Source organism: Cavia porcellus, unplaced genomic scaffold (assembly GCF_034190915.1).
Source record: "Cavia porcellus strain 051 isolate PalLab524CR breed Dunkin Hartley unplaced genomic scaffold, mCavPor4.1 scaffold_28, whole genome shotgun sequence".
Lineage (NCBI taxonomy): Eukaryota > Metazoa > Chordata > Mammalia > Rodentia > Caviidae > Cavia > Cavia porcellus.
In genome coordinates, this window is record NW_026947511.1 from 37,987,662 (window position 1) to 38,009,270 (window position 21,609).

Consider the following 21,609-nt stretch of genomic DNA (forward strand, 5'->3'; position numbering starts at 1 on the left):
ACATTTAACTGAAAGATGATGTAAGAGCACAGACAGATTCAGGCTTGTCATGCTGCCCTTCAGAACACAATCGAGCCTGCTCGCATTGCTGACTTTGGTTTGTAAGTTTGGTACTTTGGGGTTTGGTTTACTGGACATTGCTCTCTGTGTGCACTTACATCTTTCTCCGGAGGAATTTTGCCCTTTTGTCTTGGCCCGGGGTCGCAGATGGCACTAATCCTATTCCTGGGGACTCTGCCTTTCTGACCTAATCACTTTCCACAGGCTTCACTTCCAAAAGTCACCAGCACACGGCCTATGCTTTTAACACATGAGCTTACAGAGCTGCAAACAGACCATCATGGGCTCAGTAATGCCCTAGTGTCTCTTGGCAGCTTGTTTGAATTAGGGATCGGTCACCTTGAAGATCCAGGTAAGAAGCTGAGTCTGGGGAACATTGACAAGGTTGACAAGTCATGGAGGTGATGGGGTTGTGGTGTGCCCTGGTAGTACCAGGATAAGGACAGCCTGTGGAGGACAGAAAGGCTTTGAACAGGAAGTACTCTGAGAGCGCTGTGGAATTCCTTACTCTGTTGCCTAGGAGGACGTGGCACCCTTCATGAAACCCTCTAAATCTACCCAACTGTTCCACCCTGACAAAGTGAGGGGGGACCACGGACTGATAGCAAGAGCAAAGAAAAGATGTCTTTGTTCAGGCCAAAAGCCTTCTGTGAGAGGTCACATGGCCCTGTGCAAGTGACCACCGGATGCCTGGTATGCTTGTGAAAAGCAAGGCGGCTGGGACAGTCGAGGCGAGGATGCATGGTGCATAGATGTCCCTCAGTGTCTGGGGTGCACTCACTGATGACAGTTTTGTCCACTACATCTGGAGCCACAGGAGGTCTGACTGAGGAGTGACATGACCATGGTGGCCATGATGCCTGGGATAGGTGGAAGAGACCACTTTGAGTTATTGCCAAAATTCAGATGAGTGATGGGGGTGGCTTGGGTTGTGTACATCACTCCCCCAAATCAAAAGGGCACATTCTAAAGCAGAATAGTTGGGTACAAATGCAAGTGAGCTCTTGCTAATAAGATATTGGTGTGCAGCCTAATTGCCATGGGAAATATTCCATACCAGCCACCTGCTGAGACTTCTCTTAATGCTAGGGGCAAGAACAACCTGAATTCTGCCTTTCCAAAGCTAACGGTGTGGTAGGATGATCGAGAAATAAATAGTCAACCAAAATGTAGCCACAGCAGCAGCATTATAATCACTGTATAAATGCAGAAGCATTGCCAAAAAGCCATGTTTACTATGTGCACCATAGAGAAGCACTAGGAGATACAATATAGAGTCATAGGCGGTGATTACAGTTATTGTGTTTTGATGTTCTACTTTATAACTAAGATACACTGCCACCTCATTAGACAACTAGTATTGAAATACCTAATATAACCACTGTGTCCTGTAATCCAGTAGCATCAAAGGCTTTGCCCCTCTAGTTCCTACCTAAGCCCACCTCGAAAAATGTACATTTTGCTTTTCCTTAAAGCCACTGTCTGTCTCCTGCTTTCTCAGCATATTTAAGTCCTCTCTCCATGTTCTCTGTCCTCTTTATCACCTGCTATGCAGAAGGTTCAACTGACCCCAGGATGGCCCCACCAAAACTGCACATGCTTTTCTGCCTCTCTGGATTCCTGGCACTGGTCCACCCTTTTGACCAGCGAGACATAGATCCTGTTACTTATGTCCCATCATCAGGTAAGAGAACCTTATCTCCAGGGCTCAAACTGTCATCAGCTCAAAGCAACCTCAGCAATGTTTGGGCATCTCTAAGCAAGTCCTATTAAGAAAGAGTGGTAGGCTCTTTGGTTCTCCTGAAGTTGGGAGGGAGACCCTCTTAGTCCTCTGTATAGCTGTGTTCTTCAGGGTCACTACCACAGGACAGAACTGGGGTGAGGCAAGAGGTAAGGGTCTTGAAACACAGGTCTAGTACTGGTTCTTAGTGGAGCCCAAAGTGAAGATTTGATGATTGGGATCTAAAAAGATATGACCTTTTCTGCCTAAGAAAAGGGAGGCTTGAACCTTGGGAGCTCTCAGCAGAAGAGACAAAGTCACTTGTCTCCTACCTTCGGGTAAGAAGGGGAAAAAAAGAAGGAAATTCCACCAGCCAGGAGGAGTAGCCAGAGCAGGATACCTCTCATCATCTCTCTGTCACCAAAAGATTCTACTGCAAAGAGCTTGCACTGTAGCTTCGTGACGCCCTGCTCATCCCAGGCATTGTGAGTGTGGTCCTCTGCCTGGCTCCTCGGGAGAGCAGGAAGCTGGGTTGCGAAGCTGTTGCCTGTCACAGACCCAGGTCTGTGCATGTGCCTAGGCCGAGTCACCAGATCTGTTTGTACAGGCTCCACAGCTGATGGCTATTCACAGCATTCTTATATAACATGGTGCCCTACTTCGTCATAAGGGAAATGAATACCAAGGACGAATGGGCCTATAGTTTCTGTGTACATCAGTGTCTCCAGGGTCCATTCTCCACTCAGCCTTTACCAACAAGTTTAGACATTTAGGATATGCAAGTAACTATGACCAAGTAATATAGTCAAGGAATCTGGGGCCTTGTAAATTTAAGTCCGTGTGAATCACGGGTTGAAGACATAGCATTTTACTCAATGATAAGAAAAATCTCGGCCAGGGACATTTGTACCATTCAGTTGTTTTTAGTTCAGGGTGTGAATGTCAAGACATGCATCCTATCCCTTCATATTTAAAGATTACCAAGCTGGCAGATACTTGAGGACAGGGACATTGATTTATTCCTCCTGCAGCCCAAAGCCTCCCCTTTTTAAGAGCTCTGAAGGGATACACACACATTTTAAAAATTATTTTAATAATTTATTAAATAAAAGATTCAAATAATAGATGATTTTTTATAAATTCTTTTTAACTGAATACCTAGAAAATATAGCAGTGAAGGTAAAATTTTTTCTCAAAATATTTTTATTTTAAAGTGAATAAAACAAAACAAAACAGAACAAGGCAAATCAGAACAGAACAATGCAAACAATACAAAACTACACAAGACAATAGAACATCAACAGTGGTTACCATGTCTCTTGTTTTCTTCAAAATAGTTGACCATAACTTTGCATGTAATAATATCAAACATAACAAAATAGTATAAAATCATTCCAAAGAATTAAATCATTATGGTCTTGAAAACCAGATAACAGGAAATGGACAATGGCTAGTTTAATATCTCATTTTCCTCAAAAAAGTTCTCCATCCCATCACACATAATAAAATCAAATAAAACACAACAGGATAGAGCCAATCAAAGCAGAAGAACAAAAGCATGATAGGACTTCAAACGAGGTAATAGGAAAACAGCAATGGCTAGTATAGTCTCGTTTTCTTTAAAATAGCACTTCATGCCATCACAAATAATAAAATCAAATGAAACCGAATAAAACCAACTAAACAAATGAAAACATTAAAAGACTTCAAAACAATATAATAGGAAACTGTGATTACCATAATATAATCCATTATATTTAAAATAGCTGCCCCTACCATCAGACAGAGTAAAATCTAACAAAACAAGACAAACAAAGCCAAACCTCACAAAATGGTGAAAACAATACAAAAGTTCAAGACCAGACAATAAGTAACTAACAGTAGTTACGACATTTCCCTCCCAGGTGTTTTCTCCCCATCACTCTTACAACAACTATTTTGCTTTTAGATCCCATCAATTCCTTCTGTGTCTTCTGCTAGGGTTCACGTATATGAGTTCAAACTCTTGTGCCCATGAACATGACCTCCAGTTGCGTCCATTTACCTACAGGAGCCTTGAGATTATTCTACTCTATAGCTGGGTAGTTTTCCACTGCATGAAAATACCATATCTTTTTTTATGCATTCTATAGTTGGTGGCCAAGTTATTCTTGCTATTTTTCTGGTTTCCTGTCACATGGAACAATTGTTTTCTCTCCTTTGATTTTCAGTCTATAAATTTCCTTTCCAGTTAAATGTGTTTCTTGTATACAGTATATCGATGGATCTTGTTTCTTGATCCACTCTCCCTGCATTTCTTTTCATTGCTGACTAAATACCATCTATGTTATTGGTTACAACCAGCATACTTTGGTTTGCCTCTATCATGCTGTCCTGCTGTTGGCCCTCCACATTTCCCCTTCATTCAATTGCCTGTCTTGATTGGTGATCCCCCTCTGCTGTTGTTCTTGGAGCCATGGTCATCTTTATCTCTCTCTAGAATATCCTTTAGAAATCTCTGTAGGTTTGGTTTGGTAGTCTTGAATTCTTTCAATTGTTCTTCATCATGGAAGTACCTTACTTTTCTATCAATTTTGAAAGATAGTTTTGCAGGGTACATCAATCTAAGTTAAAAGATGTTTTCTTCCAGAGTTTGAAACACTTCACTCCAAACTCTTCTTGACTTGATAGTTTGTGTTGATAAGTCTGCTGTGATTCTGACTGATTTTCCTTTACAGATGATCTGTTTCTTTTCTGTAACAGCTTTTAATATTCTGTTCTTGTGCTGAATTTCTGGGGTCCTGATTATTATATGCCTAGATGTAAATTTACTTTGGTTATGGATAGTTGGAGTTCTATATGCCTCACTTAATCTGCATGCCAGGTCCATTTACCATGTCTGGGAAGTTTTCTTCTATTACTTTTGTAAATAGCCTGTTAATTTCATTTGTGTTGACCCTTGCTTCTTCACGGACACCTATCATTCTTAAATTACGCTTCTTTGTGTTGTCTGGCAACCATTATTTCCTGATTCTGAGTTATTTAAGAGAACTTTCCTTTCATGATCACTAACTAGAAGCTGATTTTCAAGGTTTAAAAATCATTCTTCAGTCTCTTTTTAGCAGTTTTGCCAGCTTTTGATTGAATTTTTAATTTCCTGCATCTCTCTTTGAATCTGTTTCATGCATTGTAATTTCTTTCCATAGTCAGTCAAGGTTTTAATCATTTTCCTGTGCTTCTCTTTTTGTCTATGTCTAGACATACTGAGAAATTCTTTCAGTATGTTTGTGATTTCTTCTTTTACCTGAGACATTATTTCTGATTTGACTGCTTTTACAATCTCATGAAGTTGTTTCTTTATTTCAGTTGCTATCTCTCAGAGATTTCCCACACTTGTTCTGTGTAGTCTGGAGGTTTGAAATTGGCTTTTTCTCCTTCATTTTGATATTCTCCTGGGTTCCTCACAACCAGCTGGTTGTAGGGTCCCAGGCACTTCCCACATTGGCTGCCCTTCCATGGCATAGGGTGATGGGACATGCACCTGAGTTCCTCATGCACCCAATTTACATGGAGGTAGCAGGCCATGGATTTCTCCAGACCTGTGCAGGATAAATTTGTTTTTAACATGGGGTTTATGAAATGAGAGATGTTGGTTGCTAATGGAGAGCATGAAGCCATGTAAAAGAACATAATTTTCCTAACATGTGCATAATGGATTGGCAGACTGAGTTTCAGGAATATTGGACAAATGAACATCACCAAAAATAAATAATGAGATCAACAGCACAATGTAGGTTCCAAAAATCCTCTTCAAGATGGTTCCTGATGGATGACAGGTGCAAGCAAGCACTGGGGCCCAGAACTGGTGATTGCAGGCTGCTGAGCCTCCTCTGTAGCACCCCCAGCCCTGGGGAGCCACAGGAGCCTGTAGACTCCTCTTGATGCTTGTGTCATCCCCTTACTTCCTTAGACTATGTCACGGTCCAGTTGTCCTGATGTCACCTTGACCTGAGTGTTTGTTGCGGGATGGCACCACTCAGGGATAGCAGGCTTGGGGAAAGCAAAGAGCATTCTCAGGTAAATTGGAAAAGGCCCTCGGGCCTTGGGGGAACCCAGGTCTGATCAGAGGAGAAGTCTGCCTCTGTAGCATGGTACCTATCTGTGTCTCTTGAGCTGGTTCTAGAAGGAATGTATACCCTGAATCCTAAGAGCCTGCAGGCTGCCAATTTGGTCCATCTATGGCTCAGCTGTCTGTGGGTGGCTCAGCACCTCAGAGGGACTCATGACAGATGGTAAGGCAGCTGTCACCTCTCTGCTATCCTCTGGATAGCAGAGGACCTGTCCCTGCTGCACCATGAATGGTTCCATAGTCTTATAATCCTAAATAGTCCCAAACTGTTCTCCTGCCAGAAGAGGTAGGAATATGAATCAGTGACACAATGCCATGAATTTTAAACTTGTTCTGCAGGGAAACGGATGTTGTTGTTTAGATCTATATTGATCTCTGGATTCTCCCAAACACTGCACCTTAGTTTGGCTCTCGAAGGAACTTCCTCTGGGGAAGGAGACAAGGATGCCATCTGGCTACCTCTTGCATGTCATGTCCTGTGCTGGTGCTAGACCTTCATGTCACTTCCTGCTTTCAGCTATCGTGCAAGCTGGCTCAGTGCTTTCCTCACTGCCTCCTCAGATCCAACCCATCATCCACTTTGGGCTACTGTGCTCTATAGCACCCAGATGGCTGGTGCTGGAGAATGATGATGCTTAAAATTTAATGAGACTTTCCTGGCCCTTTTCTGGTTCTGTAGCAGGGAAGGTACCTGGAAGCTGCATTTCCAATTTTGGCTGGTCCAGTGAAGGTGGCTGTAGGCCACACTTATTGTCAAACAGGCCTTCTTTGCTGGACAGCTCTACCTTAGACAGATGATTCAAGTCTGAGTCACCAGGGCAGAGAATGGACAGACATATCCCTGCGATGCCACGATTTTCTGAGCTGTGTCTGAGGATGCAACTGCAGTAGCAAGAGAGCTCTGCGTGTGAGAGAGAGTTGAAAATCACAATTTTAATATTGTGTGACAAGAAGAAGTGTTATATGTATCTAACTAATCGCATATCTCTCTATCTACATTTACCCACCTATTTATCTTTACATATTTATCTCAGGAATTTATCATTCATCTGTGGATCTCATTTGTCTATCATCTCTCTATTTTGTATATCTATTATTTACCTCTAATAAGAGTTTTCCACTGACACATTAAGCACTGCCCATGATAGCTACTAGAGCAGTGCAGAGACCTCAGCAGCCCAGCATGAAGGAGGGAGCTCATGCAGGCAGAGAGGTGACAGAAGACCTCTGGGCCTCAGGCATCAGCACACTGAGTAACTGTCTTCTGGCACAGGGACTTGGAACTTACTTGGGCACCTATGAGCAGCCCCGGATTTCTACCCTGAGCACCACAATGAGGAGCCATGTTTGTGCCTGGGCTCAGCACACTTGCTGAGAGGGCATGTGTAGACTTAATGCCTCCTGCAAACTCCCTTCTAAGCTGGCCCTGTTATTCTCTGCTTAGAAGCAGATGTGGTGGGGCTGGGGATTTAGCCCAGCGGCATAAGCACCTGCCTTGTAAGCAGGCGGTCCTGCGTTCGATCGCTGGTACCAATAAAAAGTTTAAAAAAAAAAAAAAGAAGCAGATGTGGTGATTGAGAGCCTTTGCAGAATTTTAAGGATCCGTGAGATTTGTGCACTAAGTTCTTCCAGGAGCTGGGTATAGGAGGCATTTGAAGGGGCCAGGTCTGAGTGCACAGGTGACTAGAAGAGCAGCAGCCACCTGGTCCAGAGACACAGACGGCACAAATCAGTCTGCTGAGCTGACTTAGAGACACAATGGGAAGGTAATTCAAAGTTACAAACACTTGTTAGAAACTGAAATTCAGTTAACATAGAGGGTTGATGAAAAAGAGATAGGAGAGAAGGATGATTCCCAAGCATCCAGCTCGAGATGCAAGAGACAGAATTCTGGAGTTGTGGGCTGTGTGGTGGGAGAGTGAGGGGGAGGTGTGATGATCATCAGTCTCACTTTGTAGCATTGGCTTTGCGGCTGCTAGAGGAAAGGCATCAGTTAGAAATGCCCAGTGAGAAGCTGTGCGCACAAATCTGAAATGTGAGGTAAAGCTCATGTTTAGGAAAAACAGCCTAGGAGAGTCACCTTTAGTGTACTCTGGACAGAGTGGAGGGTAAGAAGAGTCAGCATTAGGAGGTGGTGACACAAGGAATTCTCAGAGACAGAACCTGTCTACCTCATGGTGTTTATTCCCCAAATTGCTATTCCATGCACTGCACACAGCAGGTCCTCAATTAGGTCAAAACTGCAAGAGGCCAGAAACTGGGCGCCATGGCTTGATTCCCTTGGAAGTCCTTAAAGAATGACTCTGGAGTGCATAGAGTGACAAATGTGGCATCACTGACCTGTTTTTCAGCATGGACCCAAAGAACACAATCAGAGCTGCTCACTACCAGCTTTGGCCACACAAAAATCCCCAAGGGAAGTGGACCTTACTCCGTGGGTTGTACAGACCTGATGTCTGGTTACACTAACCAGGTAATGCTTTCATTGCTTCAATTTATCTTTCAACCCTAATACTGACCTTCTCTTGTGATAAAATTCCCCTTACTCTCACCTAGGAATGACTCCGTCTGCCATGTCTGATGCTTCTTTCCGTTTCCTTGCTGTCATGTGATTGCTTGGTCTATAACCTCTTTTACTTTTCCTCTTTCATGGCTGAGGCATGCTTTCTTCACGCTCAAAGACTAGTTCTTTTGTACTTCTTGATTATATTTGATCATCACAGCATTTTAAAATGTCTCTGAACATCTTTAGGAATGGTAGACATATTTGAGCCCCACTAATAAAATATGCAACACAATTGTTGGGGTGCATTTCAGAAGGAACAAGACTGAAAACAGACTCATTTATTTCATCAACAGAGCAGCTTTCTGCGATTGTATTATCCATCACAAGATAACGATTTCCCTGATGCCCTGTGGATCCCAAATGAAGAGTATTTCCGGGGTATTAGTGAAGTCTTTGAATCATCTAGTTTCCTGGGCAAAGTTTTGAAGTTGTTATATGGTAAGATTTCTGTTGGTCTGTTGGTGAGTTCTGTAGGCTCTAAAATAGAGAAACCAAGGACAAGAATCTCTGAGAGTAAAGAGCAAAGCAGATTTTCTCCAATTTAAATTTCTCCTAAAATGACATGGTCAGCATTTCTCAGGAGCCCAGGCATCTCTGAGAAAATCCAGGGTTCTCAGTGCATCCATCAGGAATTCACTGGGAGTGGATGAGACATCAGTCTGGCACTCGTGCCTTTCCGTGGTGGCTGCTTAGATTTTCTTCTGAGAAACAATGGGAGGAGCAACAAACTAGTCAGAGAAGCAGGTTTGCTGAGGTAACTATTAAGCCATATGGATCAGGCAAAAAAAAAAAAAAAAAAAAAGGAAAGAAATTAGAAGCTACTGTCACCCTGCAGATCAAAACAAAACAGTCAAAGCTCATTTCCCACTTGACACAAATGTGGAGACTCGAACCTTCCTGTCTCCAACCCCAAGGGACCAGCAGCCACTCTTGCACCATTTCAGTACATGCATCATGAGTTTGTCCGCCTGCCTCTTTCATAGACCTCCCTTTCCTCATCTGTGTGACCAATAGTACACTGGGAGGATGGTAACTCTATCTTCAAAATTCTCCCTCAGAATGACCTGAAACTTTTGGAATTTATTTTAACTTTCCTTTAGAGTTCTCATAAGAACTGCTTTAGTGTAGAAATGGTGACAGTACCCTAACTACACATATTTACATTGCCAGATAGTTTCCAAATCGCCACTGTAGCAATCCTCATGGCCACATCTCATTTTGTAGGAGAGGAAACAAAACACAAACCCTTAATAATAAAAATTGTGATTACAAATGAGCAGTAATGGGGATGAGATTCTCTATTTATTGAGCCCCTGACTATGTGACTAGATGCTTTATATATATTTAACCTAATTAAATAGAATTTTAACAAAAACTCTATGAGATAGTTCTCATTTTGTCCTTTTTGTAGAAAAGGAATGTGGAGCCCAGAGAATTTGAGTGACATGCTCAGGGTCAACAGCTAGGAAGTGGCAGAGCTGTGACCAACACCACCCTCTGCATGAGGGCAGTGGACTTTCTGGCCTGTGTCAGAGCATGGTGACTCATAGCAAGAGCAGGCTCTGATTCCCAGCTTTTTCTTCTCAGTGGAATGTTCCTGCAATTTATTGGATAGGTTGGTTTTAGAACACTGTCTCTCACATGCTTCCCAAGTCTCAAAATGGTCCTAAGTAGCAAAGCAGTAAGCAATTAACTCCTCCACTCTGAGTTGAGAGCCTGCTTTGAGAACTGTAATTAATGACTGTGTGGTGTGAGGTGGGCACATGATTCACTCTTTGATTGGTGATGATCCAGTAGCTGACACTTGAATGCATTTGCTATTAATCTATGAAAACATATGTGTAGATGGTTCAAGGTTTTATGTTTTAAATGACAACATTCAAGGCTTGGAAAATGCTGATCGATTTCCTCTGCTGCGTGTAGGCTCAGTGAAGGTTCCTGCAAAGTGGAATTCTCCTCTGAAGACCGGTGAAAAATACCCACTAATTATCTTTTCTCATGGTCTTGGAATATTCAGGTAATATTGGGGAGGTCAAGCAGTTTTAGCTTCTAGCAGTCTCTGAATACATTGTTTTCACCCAGAAGGGAATTATAGCTATTAGAATCAGACTTCTAATCACGCCTAGTAATTTTGATGCTTCTCACTTTTTGTTTTGAAGGACAATTTATTCTGCTATTGGCAAGTTGCTACATGTGCCTAGCACTGTTTCCACAAATAATGCTTTATCTGATCACACCCCACACACTGGATTTCACACTCTCTGTCACTACCTTTGTACTACAACAGCAGAGGTGTGTAGCTGAAACATAGGCTGCCCGGCCCACAATGCTGTAAGCATTGAGTCTCTGACCTCAGAGAGAGCTTTGTGATTGCTCCGTTGACTGCTTCCCACAGCACGGCCCTGTGTCTCTGGGAGTGGATGAGTAGTTCTCAGATGCCTCCTTTTATTCTCTTCAGACATTTTCTGCTGCACGCATGATGGGAGAAGGGGGCTGTGCAAAGGGGAAGGCGTGGAGGAGGGTTAAGCTTGCCTGATTCTGTGCAGCTTCATGCAGGCACAGGGTGTGTGGTAGCATCACTTTAACATTCCCTGAGTTAAACAGTTTGAAAAAGGAAAGGTTTATTTTGCCTGATGGTTTCAGAGGGCTTCCTTGTAGGCTTCTTTGCTTTTAGACCTGAGATGGGTGTGGCAGAGGAAGGTGCTCACTTCATGGTAACCAGGAAGCAGGGAGCACGGGGTGGGGAAGAGCCAAACAGGAAGGCGTGCAAATAAGATTTAGCCCCCAAGTTCTGGTCCTATGACTATTTCCTTCAACCAGGCCTCAATGCCATCACTTCCAATGATGCCATCAAATGCTGACTCCATCAGTGGATGAACCCACTGATGAATGAATGCCCTCATGACCCTATGACCTTCCAAATCCACCTCTAACACTGCTGCCCTGGGAACCATCTTCTGACACACGAACCTCATGGGGAGCAGTTTAGATCCCAACCCTAACCTTCTGCGCCTAAGGAGGAATGGTGGCACAGAAAGGGGAGATTATTTTAAAATCTTTCCACTCTATGTTGTGCTTATGATTTGCACTGGAAATCTTGCTTAAACCCACACCACCACCAGAATGCTGTTCTGTGGTGAAATCTCCTGCACCAGATAAGCTAGTCCATCACCCCCAAGCTTACTCAAAGTCTTCAGGTGTGGACAAAAGCTAGACCGGTTCTTTGCCAAAATGCACCTCAAAAGGCCACTAGTCCAACTCCTAATGGAATCTTCATTTCCTCTGAAACCTCCAAAATTATGAGTCAAAATGACCTTTCTTCAGAGTCGTCATTCCCAGGTATTTTGTCAGACCCAAGAAAGCTGACCAGCAGGGCGTACTGAGGATGCATCCGCTCATGCGATCCTTGCCAATGGGGTACCGCACTCTATAGCATCACCTGTGTACAGAGAAGGAGCATGGCAGAGAAAGCATCACTGCCTGCCTGAGCTGCATAGCTAAAAAATTCAAATTCAGTGGTCAGCCTGAAGCCCCAGTCTCTGACTCCCTACCTTCCTACAGACACTATCTTGTTAAACTCTTAATGCCATTCTAGAGGTTCAGTCATTATCTGAAATTATGGCTGAGATTAGAAGAATTGAAAACCCAAAACTCTCAAAGGCAATAAGTATAATCACTCTGCCAGCAACTTCCATATTATTGGTGCTCATCTCCCAGTCAGCAGGAGAATAGTAAACAAGAGACATGGAGGGGATACATCAATCAAGGGTGCAAATTTTTTTTATCATTAAAGAAGTATTTATTGAAAGAAATAGCCATATTTTGAAAAGCAGCAATGAATAGAATCAAAATTTCTGTGCTAAAACAATTAAGAAGGTAGTATAGTTTAAAGTGTTCAGAAAAATAATTTACTGTACATTTGACATGAAATAGTGACAGAAACAAAGATAACACCAAACTGATTCTATAGCAGTACAGTGAGTCATCTTTATGACAAAGTGATTATTATCAATTGAAGAAGTATTGAAATTACTCTAAAATTGAATTTCCTGAAAATTTATAACTTCTATGTGTTAAGAAGTTTGTAGATGCTCACAAAAGTTTTTTTGTATTCCAAAAGATCCACATTTACACTGAAGTGCAAGAAACTTTTCTAATCCATCAATACAATAAGCAAACACCAAATTCCTTAAGAACGTATGCTGCAATAATAAATGATTTCTCTTTTCTGTTTAGAGAATCATTGCTATATAGATATTCATGAATATACAACAAAAAAGGAAGAAATAAAGGAACAATATAAGGGGTGACACAATAAAAGACAGTATGATTTTCTTAGATTCTATAATACTTGTGTTTTAACAGCAATTTTAAAATTTTTGTGATTTTCTAATTTAAAAGGAATATATAATTATAGTTATTATTGTTGTTATTATTACAATGGTGGAAGTTGAACTCAGTGTCTTGCATATGCTAGTCAAACACTACCATTAAGGTACAGCTCAGTTCCAGAATTACTTTTATGTGTAATTATATTTCAGTTGATATTATTCACTTTTTAAACAAAAACTTCAGGACCTAGGAACCTAGTTTCATCTCAGGTGGCTCCATGCTCTTTTGTACATGAAGTCTATCTGTAGTTCCATGATGCTACAGTCCTCCACTGCATCAATGAAGACTTCCTTGACAAAATTCAAATCCAAAGTTTGTTCTTACTACCTTCCATTGACCTCTATCCTTTTTCCCTATTGACACTTTTTTCCTAGCACTTATCATTTTCCATATAATGTGATATCATTATGGGACATTCATTGATTGTTTTGCTGTAGCTGTAACTCCTCATTCTAGAACTGTACCAACCCTTTACACCATCAGAAAAAGTGCATCTGTAGCATAGTGATTATATATATGTATGTGTATATAATTCATATACATGTGTGCACATATTAATGTATATCCTGTTGTACTCTTTTAGTATGATATGAAATATGGGGTTCATGTCAGAATTGCAATATAGAAAATTAATATCTAGTAAAAGTTTTTAAATATTATTAAATAATTATATATTACCCAGCTATTACCTATAAAGTAGTATGCTAGACCCTTACTTAAACATGAAGAAAAGGTAGGACTTTTAGAAATATTTTGAGCCCTAAACATTGACAGCATTTTATAGATAACAAAACCACACATTATCACCACATAGAAATCAAAGATAGGAAAGTTGATGTGCATTGAGACCATAGTAATAATTCAGGCACAGAAGGTTAAATATTATATACCTTGTCTCCCATGAGAATTCAAAAATATAAAAGTTTAAAGAGCAAATACAAATGGATAACAGGAAACAGAGAGTACTACTATGTGGAAACGAAAGGGGGACCTGTGGCTGAAGAGAAATGAGGTAGAGAAGGAAAGGGTATATAAAAATGACTGTAGAAGGTATCCTAACATACTAATAAGAAAAGTTAAGAAATGATAGGATTTCTTATTGTTTGTTTTGTTGAAATTACGTATTAACTGTTTTTTTTCTTTTTTACTCTTTAAATAAAAAAAATTTAAAAAGAAATGATAGGAGTAGAACTCTGTAACAGTCTGATTTCTTTATTGCATAGAAATGATTTGAAATTCATTTTACTCAGCCAGACTCTACTTTTAAAAGAATTATTTAATCTAAATACAGCTCCTTCGTACTGCAAATTTCTGGTAAGGAAGTTTGGGAAAATTATACAGTTTCATTGGTGCCATGTCCGGAAACCTAAGTTTCTAAAAGACCAATACATGTGAGCCATATTACTTTAAATATGGAATGAGTAAATCAGAGTTATTTTTTCCTATTTAATATTCTAAGTGAAATATCATGAAGTTGTAGAATATTTTTAAATGTTTCTAATAGTTTGATATTACAACAGCTCTATTTCTTATTTAAGAGCACTGATTATGTCATTATTGATCAATTTATTATTGTTGACCTTAGTTCACTAAACTAGGGTTTCATATACTCTGTTCTCTGTTCACATTTTCAAGGTACTCTTTTGCAAGAATGCAGAAATTTACAGATACTAAGATGGTAATTGTAAAATTCAATATCTAATGATAAATAATAACCTTATGGGATATTACTTTTTTGTGATAGTAAAATAATTCAGTTTTGAATACCAGATATCACAAGATATATTTTCCTTATCCATAAATTGAGCTCAATCATGAAAGAGGATGCCAATTTTGATATCTGGTTTTCAATGTTGATTATTTTCCAGTTACGTCATATTTTCAGAGAAAGATTGTATTGGGGTCAGCTCGCTGTCCCACGCATTGGGGAGGTTTAGCAGAGTCCTTTACTCATTAGAGGCCCATGGTACCATCCCCCTGATGTGATCATGGAATCCCCTCCCAGCATCATCAAATGTACCCCTGGGGCAAAGTTAGGCCCCTTTGCAGACCAGAACTCTCCACTACCTCAAGCACTGACCACAGAGGCATAATGCCATCCATGTTCACAATTTTCTTAGCACACTCAGACTTATAATCATGCCGAGTAATACGGAGACTTCTTTTTATTTTGAAGGACAATGTATTCTGCTATTGGCATTGAGCTGGCTTCTCATGGGTTCATAGTTGCTGCTGTAGAACACAGGTATGTTGTGTAATGGGGCTGGATTCTTTTGTCCAATACACAGAATGTGGATACCCATAATTATGCTTGTAGCTGCTGTACAAGTTTATAAAAACTGTTTATGGAATTTCCAGCTATGCTGAGAATCAAAGGAGACTAGATAAGAGTGTGAAAATTTAAGAAACAGTCTTTGAACAGTGTTTATTGTATGCTGTGGACCCAGGTTGGTATATTTCATACACCATCTCATTTATTTAGTCTCGACTACAGTGCCAAAAGACTGCTGTTATTACTGTTGTTTACGGGGGAGGAAAATGAAGGTGAGAAAGGTAACTTGTCACTTTAGAAAGATTAGGAAATACTACAAGGGAAGTGATTCCAGAAATGAGTTTTCAGTGTGGTTGACAGTGCCTCCTAGAATTTTGAAGACAGGATGAGTTTTTCTCCGCAAGAGACAACAAATTGTTTTCCTACTGTTCCTCTGGAAGCCTCTAATTTAAAATGAGATGTAGGGTCGGAGAGGAAAGAAAAGAAATAAGAAAAGTGGAAAGATTGGGGAACTGGAACCAAGCCTGGAGCAGAGGAACGGAGGTCACACAAGGACCTAAGGTCCTTTGAGAGCAACTGAGGCTGCTTCTGTTACAGAGATGAATCTGCCGCTGCCACTTACTACTTCCAGGACCCGTCCGCAGCACAGTCAGGGAACAGGTCTTGGATCTACTACAAACATCAAGAACCAGAGACGGAAGAGCGAAAAACGCAGGTAAGAGGCCAACTGCATCGTTATGGAAGTGAGGCACGAGAGGACTGGGTACAGGGACAAAGGGTGACCTCTGTGCATCTATGCTGACACACAGAAAGCGATGCTCCCAGCCTCCTACTCCCGTGCCCAAAAGATCTGGCAAAAGAGCATCCAAGGATAAAACCCCTTCATGAAATATTGGTTCACTATAAAAGCAAAGCCAAACACGAGTCCTGTGACGTGAATGAGAGTATTCAGAATGCTCTTGTATCAAAACTGATAATTTGAGAATCTCAGAGTGATAGAGCACAGATTTCTCCAACCCCATGGCGAGTATAAATAGACTTCTTTTCAGATAAGCAGCATATAGGTGTACCCAGAATCCAACTGTCTGTCTGGCATGAGGAGGCCCCACCCATGGCAGTGCAGTGACCTTAGAGAACCTGACCTCCCTGTGCTCCGGTGTTTTACCTGTTAGCGCACAGTGAGTGGTAACAGCATCAGTCTTGCAGGGCTGAGGGGGAATCGTGGGAAACAGAGCACACTGACTGCTTCTCTATCTCCTGGCTCTTTGCAAGTGGTGTGGTGTTTAAGCTCACTCACATGTCATTTGGGTAGGTGCTAGTGGACAATGAAATGATGCCCAGAGAGGCTGTGTGAGTCATTTATGGTCACAAATTGGTAACCAAGAGAGGCAAGGTTTGAGCTGAGCTTCACCTCCCTGCAAAGTGGATTCCGACCACTTTTCATGAAGACATTGCTAGTATATAACAGACTGACTGTTACCCCTTGCTGAACTCTAGAATAACTGACACAATGATGGGCTCTGTCCCTTTTTTTTGTAATAATCCTATCAGTTACGGCAGCGAGGAGAGGAGTGTTCCCAAGCTCTCAGTTGGCTTCTCAGCATTGACGAAGGAGAGCCAGTGAAGAACGTGTTGGATTTGAAGTTTGACATCCAGCAACTGAAGGTGAGCTTTGAAAGTCACTTTTACTTTGCCCCATTGTTCATTCTTATTCTTTGATGTGTGACTTCCTGTTATATTGCAAGGTTGGCACAATAAAGTGTTGCAATACACACAGCACTGATGTCCACATGTGCAACACACACACACCCCACACAGGTTAAAGTGACAGCAATGATGAATGCATGGATTTGAACTGGAAATGAAATTGGTAATAGTTTGAGACTAAAAACTGGCAGTTTCCTTATGGTTTGTCTTCATCCTAGCAGGGAAAATATTGTTCCTTTGTGGACAGATCCAACATGATTTTAAGCTTCATCTTCAAAAGTTGGCCAATATTTTAGATAAAATTGCCAAAGATGGTGGAGAAATATCAGGCTGGTGGGGAACAGGGAGTGGAGGGAAGGAGGTGTCACTTGGGTGTCAGGTGTGATGATGGGAGCTGTCCTCAGGGGACAAGAGTGAGCTGTCCCCAGCTGGTTCTCTCCCTTTTCCATGCCTGGTACTGTGGACCCTAGACCCGATGCACCCTCCCCTGACTATCTCCTAACCAAACTTCAAGCCCTGAGACAGGCTCTGCCTCCCCCGGAGAACCTGGCCCGGGCCAGTGCCCATCCTGGCCTGCTCAGGTGCCCCTCTCCCAGCCCCAGCTGCTCTCTGCTGTCCTGCAAAGTGCTTCAGCATCACTCCCTCCCCTGAAGTGCTACAAGAACAATCAAGGCCCAAAAGAGTCATAGTCAAAGTAGGAAAGGTGAAACAGTCCTGGAGCTGGCATTTCAGAAAACTGAGAAAAAAAAAAGACCAAAAAATATATATTATAGTGTATGTGTGTGCACGTATGTATAAAGATAGTGTGTGAATATGTGTGAAATATAAAAGCGTATATGTACACTATTTTACAAGAAAGCAAGGTACTTATCCATGCTTGTTTAATGCATAGTAATTGTACGCTTCAGAAGGTCTTTACATTTCTAACACATGAGAGAGATTTACCAATTTTTATTATGCTTTTTCACACAGGGCTCTCTTGATAGGAGTAAAGTAGCAATCATTGGACATTCATTTGGTGGAGCAACAGTTATCCAGGCCCTCAGTGAAGACCAGAGATTCAGGTAAAAGAAGCAGATGGGGACGCAGGAGAACAGTAAATTTATGGAAGCAGGGAAAGGGTAATGGGTGTGAGATTTAAATTTTTTTCAAATTCTTGGTGAATTTCAAGGTGCATAAGTTTATTCTTTGTCTTACGAAGAAAGTACTCACTTCTGCTCTTAAAAACCCCCTGAGCCCCTGAATCTCCTTCAAGACTTAACATTTTCATTTAGAAATCTGTTCGGCTCTTTTATGTGGCATAAGGATTGTGGTAACCACATTCTCACACCCCCAAACTTCTCCAGTGGGCAGGACGTTTTTTATTTACCCTCCTCCATACTGCACCTCTAAAATTGGGCTGGATCAAAAATTACAGTTATTTGGGCAGGAATATTTCATCCTTGAACTACTTAATCTCAGGCTGATGAGATCACGTAGACCCACCATATAGAGAGTGAGCAGGGTGATTTATGCAAGTTCAGCTTGATGTTCTTAGAAATCAGTTTCAGCCTAAGGCAGTTCTCTTCTCTGTTCTTTCAATGCAACAGGCAGACTGTCCAAACAGTTGGGAAATAGCACAACTTGAGAAAAAGAAAGTTAGTTCCAATTCCAAATGGTATTTTTCTTCAACCCTAATAGTTTTTCAAGTAAATCACCTTTAACACGTAAAGCCGTTACTCTTGAACAGGCAGAAAACATTCACTATGGCGCTCCCAAAGCTCTCATGCATGGAGGGGGTGTTGGTGGAAGATGGTTTGAGGGATTATGCATCTACCATATTTTTTCATGACACCTCAGTTTTAAAGAAATAACTGCTTATTTTGAAAACAATAGAACAAAAATGAATAATAAAAACTATTGAAGTATTTGTTTATAGGGTGCAATTCCAAACAAGCCCTCATGAAAACAATTGTGTAATTCTAGGTTTATCACCTTATAAATACCCCACTTGTACTGCAGTCTGATACCTGCTGAACAGCCAGCTACCCCACAACAAGCCGGCAGAGTGGGAAGACCTGTACGGGGCCCGGGGATAACCTACCAACTCATGTTACAGGTGTGGCATTGCCCTGGATCCATGGATGTTCCCAGTGGGGGAGGACGTCCACTCCAAAATCCCACAGCCCCTCTTTTTTATTAACTCCGAATACTTTCAAAGTGATAAGGATACCAAAAAAATAGAAAAGTTCTACCAACCTCAAAAAGAAAGAAAAATGATTGCAGTCAGGTAAGTATCAGTGATTTATTTCTTGACCTGAAGCAGAAACTTCAAATTTGGGATAAATATTAACAGATATCATCTGGTAGCCACTGTATAATTGCTAAATTGGTTGTTGAGACTTTCAGTGGGAAGAACATTAGATAACCAGTGTCTATTTATGTTTACACTTACTCTTCTTTGGGGGGGGGGGATAACGGGGATTGAACTCATGATCTCACACTTGCCAGGCAGGCGCTTGTGCCACTGAGCTAAACCTCCGGCCCTACACTTACTCCTTTTAAAATGAAACTGCGTTTAATCATGTGAATGTGTGTAGTGCAGGCATTGCTAACTTAAATTTGCATTAAGATGTGCACTACTCTTATTAAATATCGGGACTTGTCCATACATTTTGGGAAGTGAGATGTGAGGACAAAGTAGTCCGTCATCAGTCCAAACTAACAACTCTGCGAAATAACACAAGTTTGTAGAGGTCCCAAGCTCTCATGCAGTGTCATCTTTTCTAACACCCTTATCCAGGAGGTACATGGCACAAGAGCATACACCAGAATAGAGGGTCCTGCAGGACTGAGAGTGTAGAGGCCAGAGAAAGAGCTAAGTGGTCCAGGTGAGGACTTGGAGTCAGCTTCTCCTTCTGTGCACGCTAATTCTAAAGCAGAGTCAACACAGCCTTCCTTCATACCCAACACACTGCTAGGCTCTCCCCTCATGGTTTCCTTTTTTTCTTGCTGGAAATTTTGAAAGCACAGCCCGTGATCCCCCTTCCCACACTCATGCTCAGCTCTGGGCTTGGGTCCAGCTTCCTGAGCTGGTCACTGCCCCTCTATGGCTGGTCTTCCCTGTTGCACTTGTCCCCCAGGGCCTCAGCCTCCTGAGCTGATGCTGTGCACCCCACCTGTGCGCCCCACCCTTCCCTGCACTCGGTCCTGTTCTCTTCATAGGCTTCCCTCAAGCTGCTGCTCCCCACTGTATCCTTTCTTGATGTTTCTGATGCCCGAGTTGTCCCTGGAATATAGGAAAGAGGGACAGGTGCCAGGTGGCCAAGGTCTGGGGCTCAGCTGAGTAAAGGAATGTGAAGAGGAAGCACTGCAGGGAGGGAAAGCCAAATGTTTTAATCTTGAGAACTAGGAAGTCTGGAAGAGCACCGAATTCACTTGATGCCAAACATGAACACTTTGAAGCAGACACTGCACTTACTCTCAGCCCCTTAAAAAGCAAAAAATATTTCTTCTAAATTCAAAATGCCAGGATTCTTTGAACTGTTTCCTAAACGGACCAGTAAAGGACCTTAAGATTCCTGCATAACAACTTTGACTCCCCCCCTCCCCCCAGTACATCTAAGAAGATCAGATTACAAGTTTTGTTTCCCTGATTTTCAAGAAGTAGGCCAGTCTGGCTAGTATCTTTCCTACACCCTAACTGCAAATAGAATTGTATTAAATAATGTGCATGTAAATGTCTCATTTCTCTTGCAGAGGTTTGGTCCATCACAATTTTGTTGACATCACTTTTGCCACTGGGAAAATAATTGAACAATTGTTATCAGTGAAAGGAAACATAGATTCAGAGGTGGCTATAAACCTCATCACCAAAGCTTCGTTAGCATTCTTACAGAAATACTTAGGTAAGAAACTGGTATTTTTCTCTGTGAACTGGATGATTCTCAGGACAGAACTGTGCTGCCTTAAAACCCATGCTAGTCCCATTCTAACTTTTTTTCAGTAGATTTGAGACTAGCCAAAGCAGTAACTCAATTTGAAAAACAAAACTTGGAGAGCTAATTTTACCACTAGGGATATTACAGATCATAGAAAGCACATCTGCCTGTGAAAGTTGAGTCTCTCAGTGCAGTCGGGGTGAGGAGCATGCTGGGGGGGTGCCTGGCTCCTTAGTTTTTTGCCTCTTCTAAAGCATCCCTTTGAGGTGCAGCATGGGCTGTGTAATGTTTAAATCTCTGGTGCCACCTAGAGGCCATGGACTGTTTAGTGTGCTCAAATGTTTCATATTTATTCCCATTTTGTTTTCCAGGACTTGATAAAAATTTTGACCAGTGGAACTCTCTGATGGAAGGAGATGACGAGAATCTTATTCCAGAGGTCATAGTACCCACCACTCTGCAGAGCGATCCAGGAGCAGAGCAAAGAAATCTAGACTAAAGGCAGTTAAAAGGGCGATGAAAACTATCTAAAAGAAAGGTTGTGTGTGTGAAGAGACTTCAATGTGTTTTCTGAGGTCACTCATATTTTAAAACGTGGGCTATGCTGTAACACTGACAAAGCCTTGGGTTAAGAAAATTTTCCCTTAAATGTAAAGAAAGAATAGAGTATTTTTAAAAAATCATATCAACCTAGGTTATAATTTTACTAAAGTGATCCTTTTTGAATGTCAAAATTAAAGACTTTTTACAATATTTTAATGGCAGTGTGTATTAAAATAAAATGGTGATGGAAATGTCTCGATGGCCTAGGATCCCCTAACTTGCGTACAGGCTTTTTTGTCTTTTATCCTAAGTTATGACAGC

At 41.5% G+C, this 21,609-nt stretch overlaps 1 protein-coding gene across 2 annotated transcripts in view; it reads left to right on the forward strand.

Moving 5' to 3' along the window:
- The window catches only part of LOC100732766 (platelet-activating factor acetylhydrolase-like), a 28,044-nt gene extending 6,546 nt beyond the window's left edge, over window positions 1–21,498 (forward strand). The window contains exons 3-13 of one of the 2 annotated variants that reach the window (XM_003473623.5): window positions 1,616–1,744; window positions 8,240–8,361; window positions 8,748–8,892; window positions 10,378–10,471; window positions 15,023–15,091; window positions 15,716–15,833; window positions 16,670–16,783; window positions 17,798–17,889; window positions 18,924–19,094; window positions 20,564–20,712; window positions 21,117–21,498. In XM_003473623.5, the coding sequence (XP_003473671.2) occupies window positions 1,616–1,744; window positions 8,240–8,361; window positions 8,748–8,892; window positions 10,378–10,471; window positions 15,023–15,091; window positions 15,716–15,833; window positions 16,670–16,783; window positions 17,798–17,889; window positions 18,924–19,094; window positions 20,564–20,712; window positions 21,117–21,244 (1,331 nt within the window). In that variant the 3' untranslated portion in view covers window positions 21,245–21,498. The remainder of the gene's footprint in view (window positions 1–1,615; window positions 1,745–8,239; window positions 8,362–8,747; window positions 8,893–10,377; window positions 10,472–15,022; window positions 15,092–15,715; window positions 15,834–16,669; window positions 16,784–17,797; window positions 17,890–18,923; window positions 19,095–20,563; window positions 20,713–21,116) is intronic. The other variant, XM_063238780.1, reaches the window with a different exon arrangement.
- Window positions 21,499–21,609: the final 111 nt, after the last annotated feature.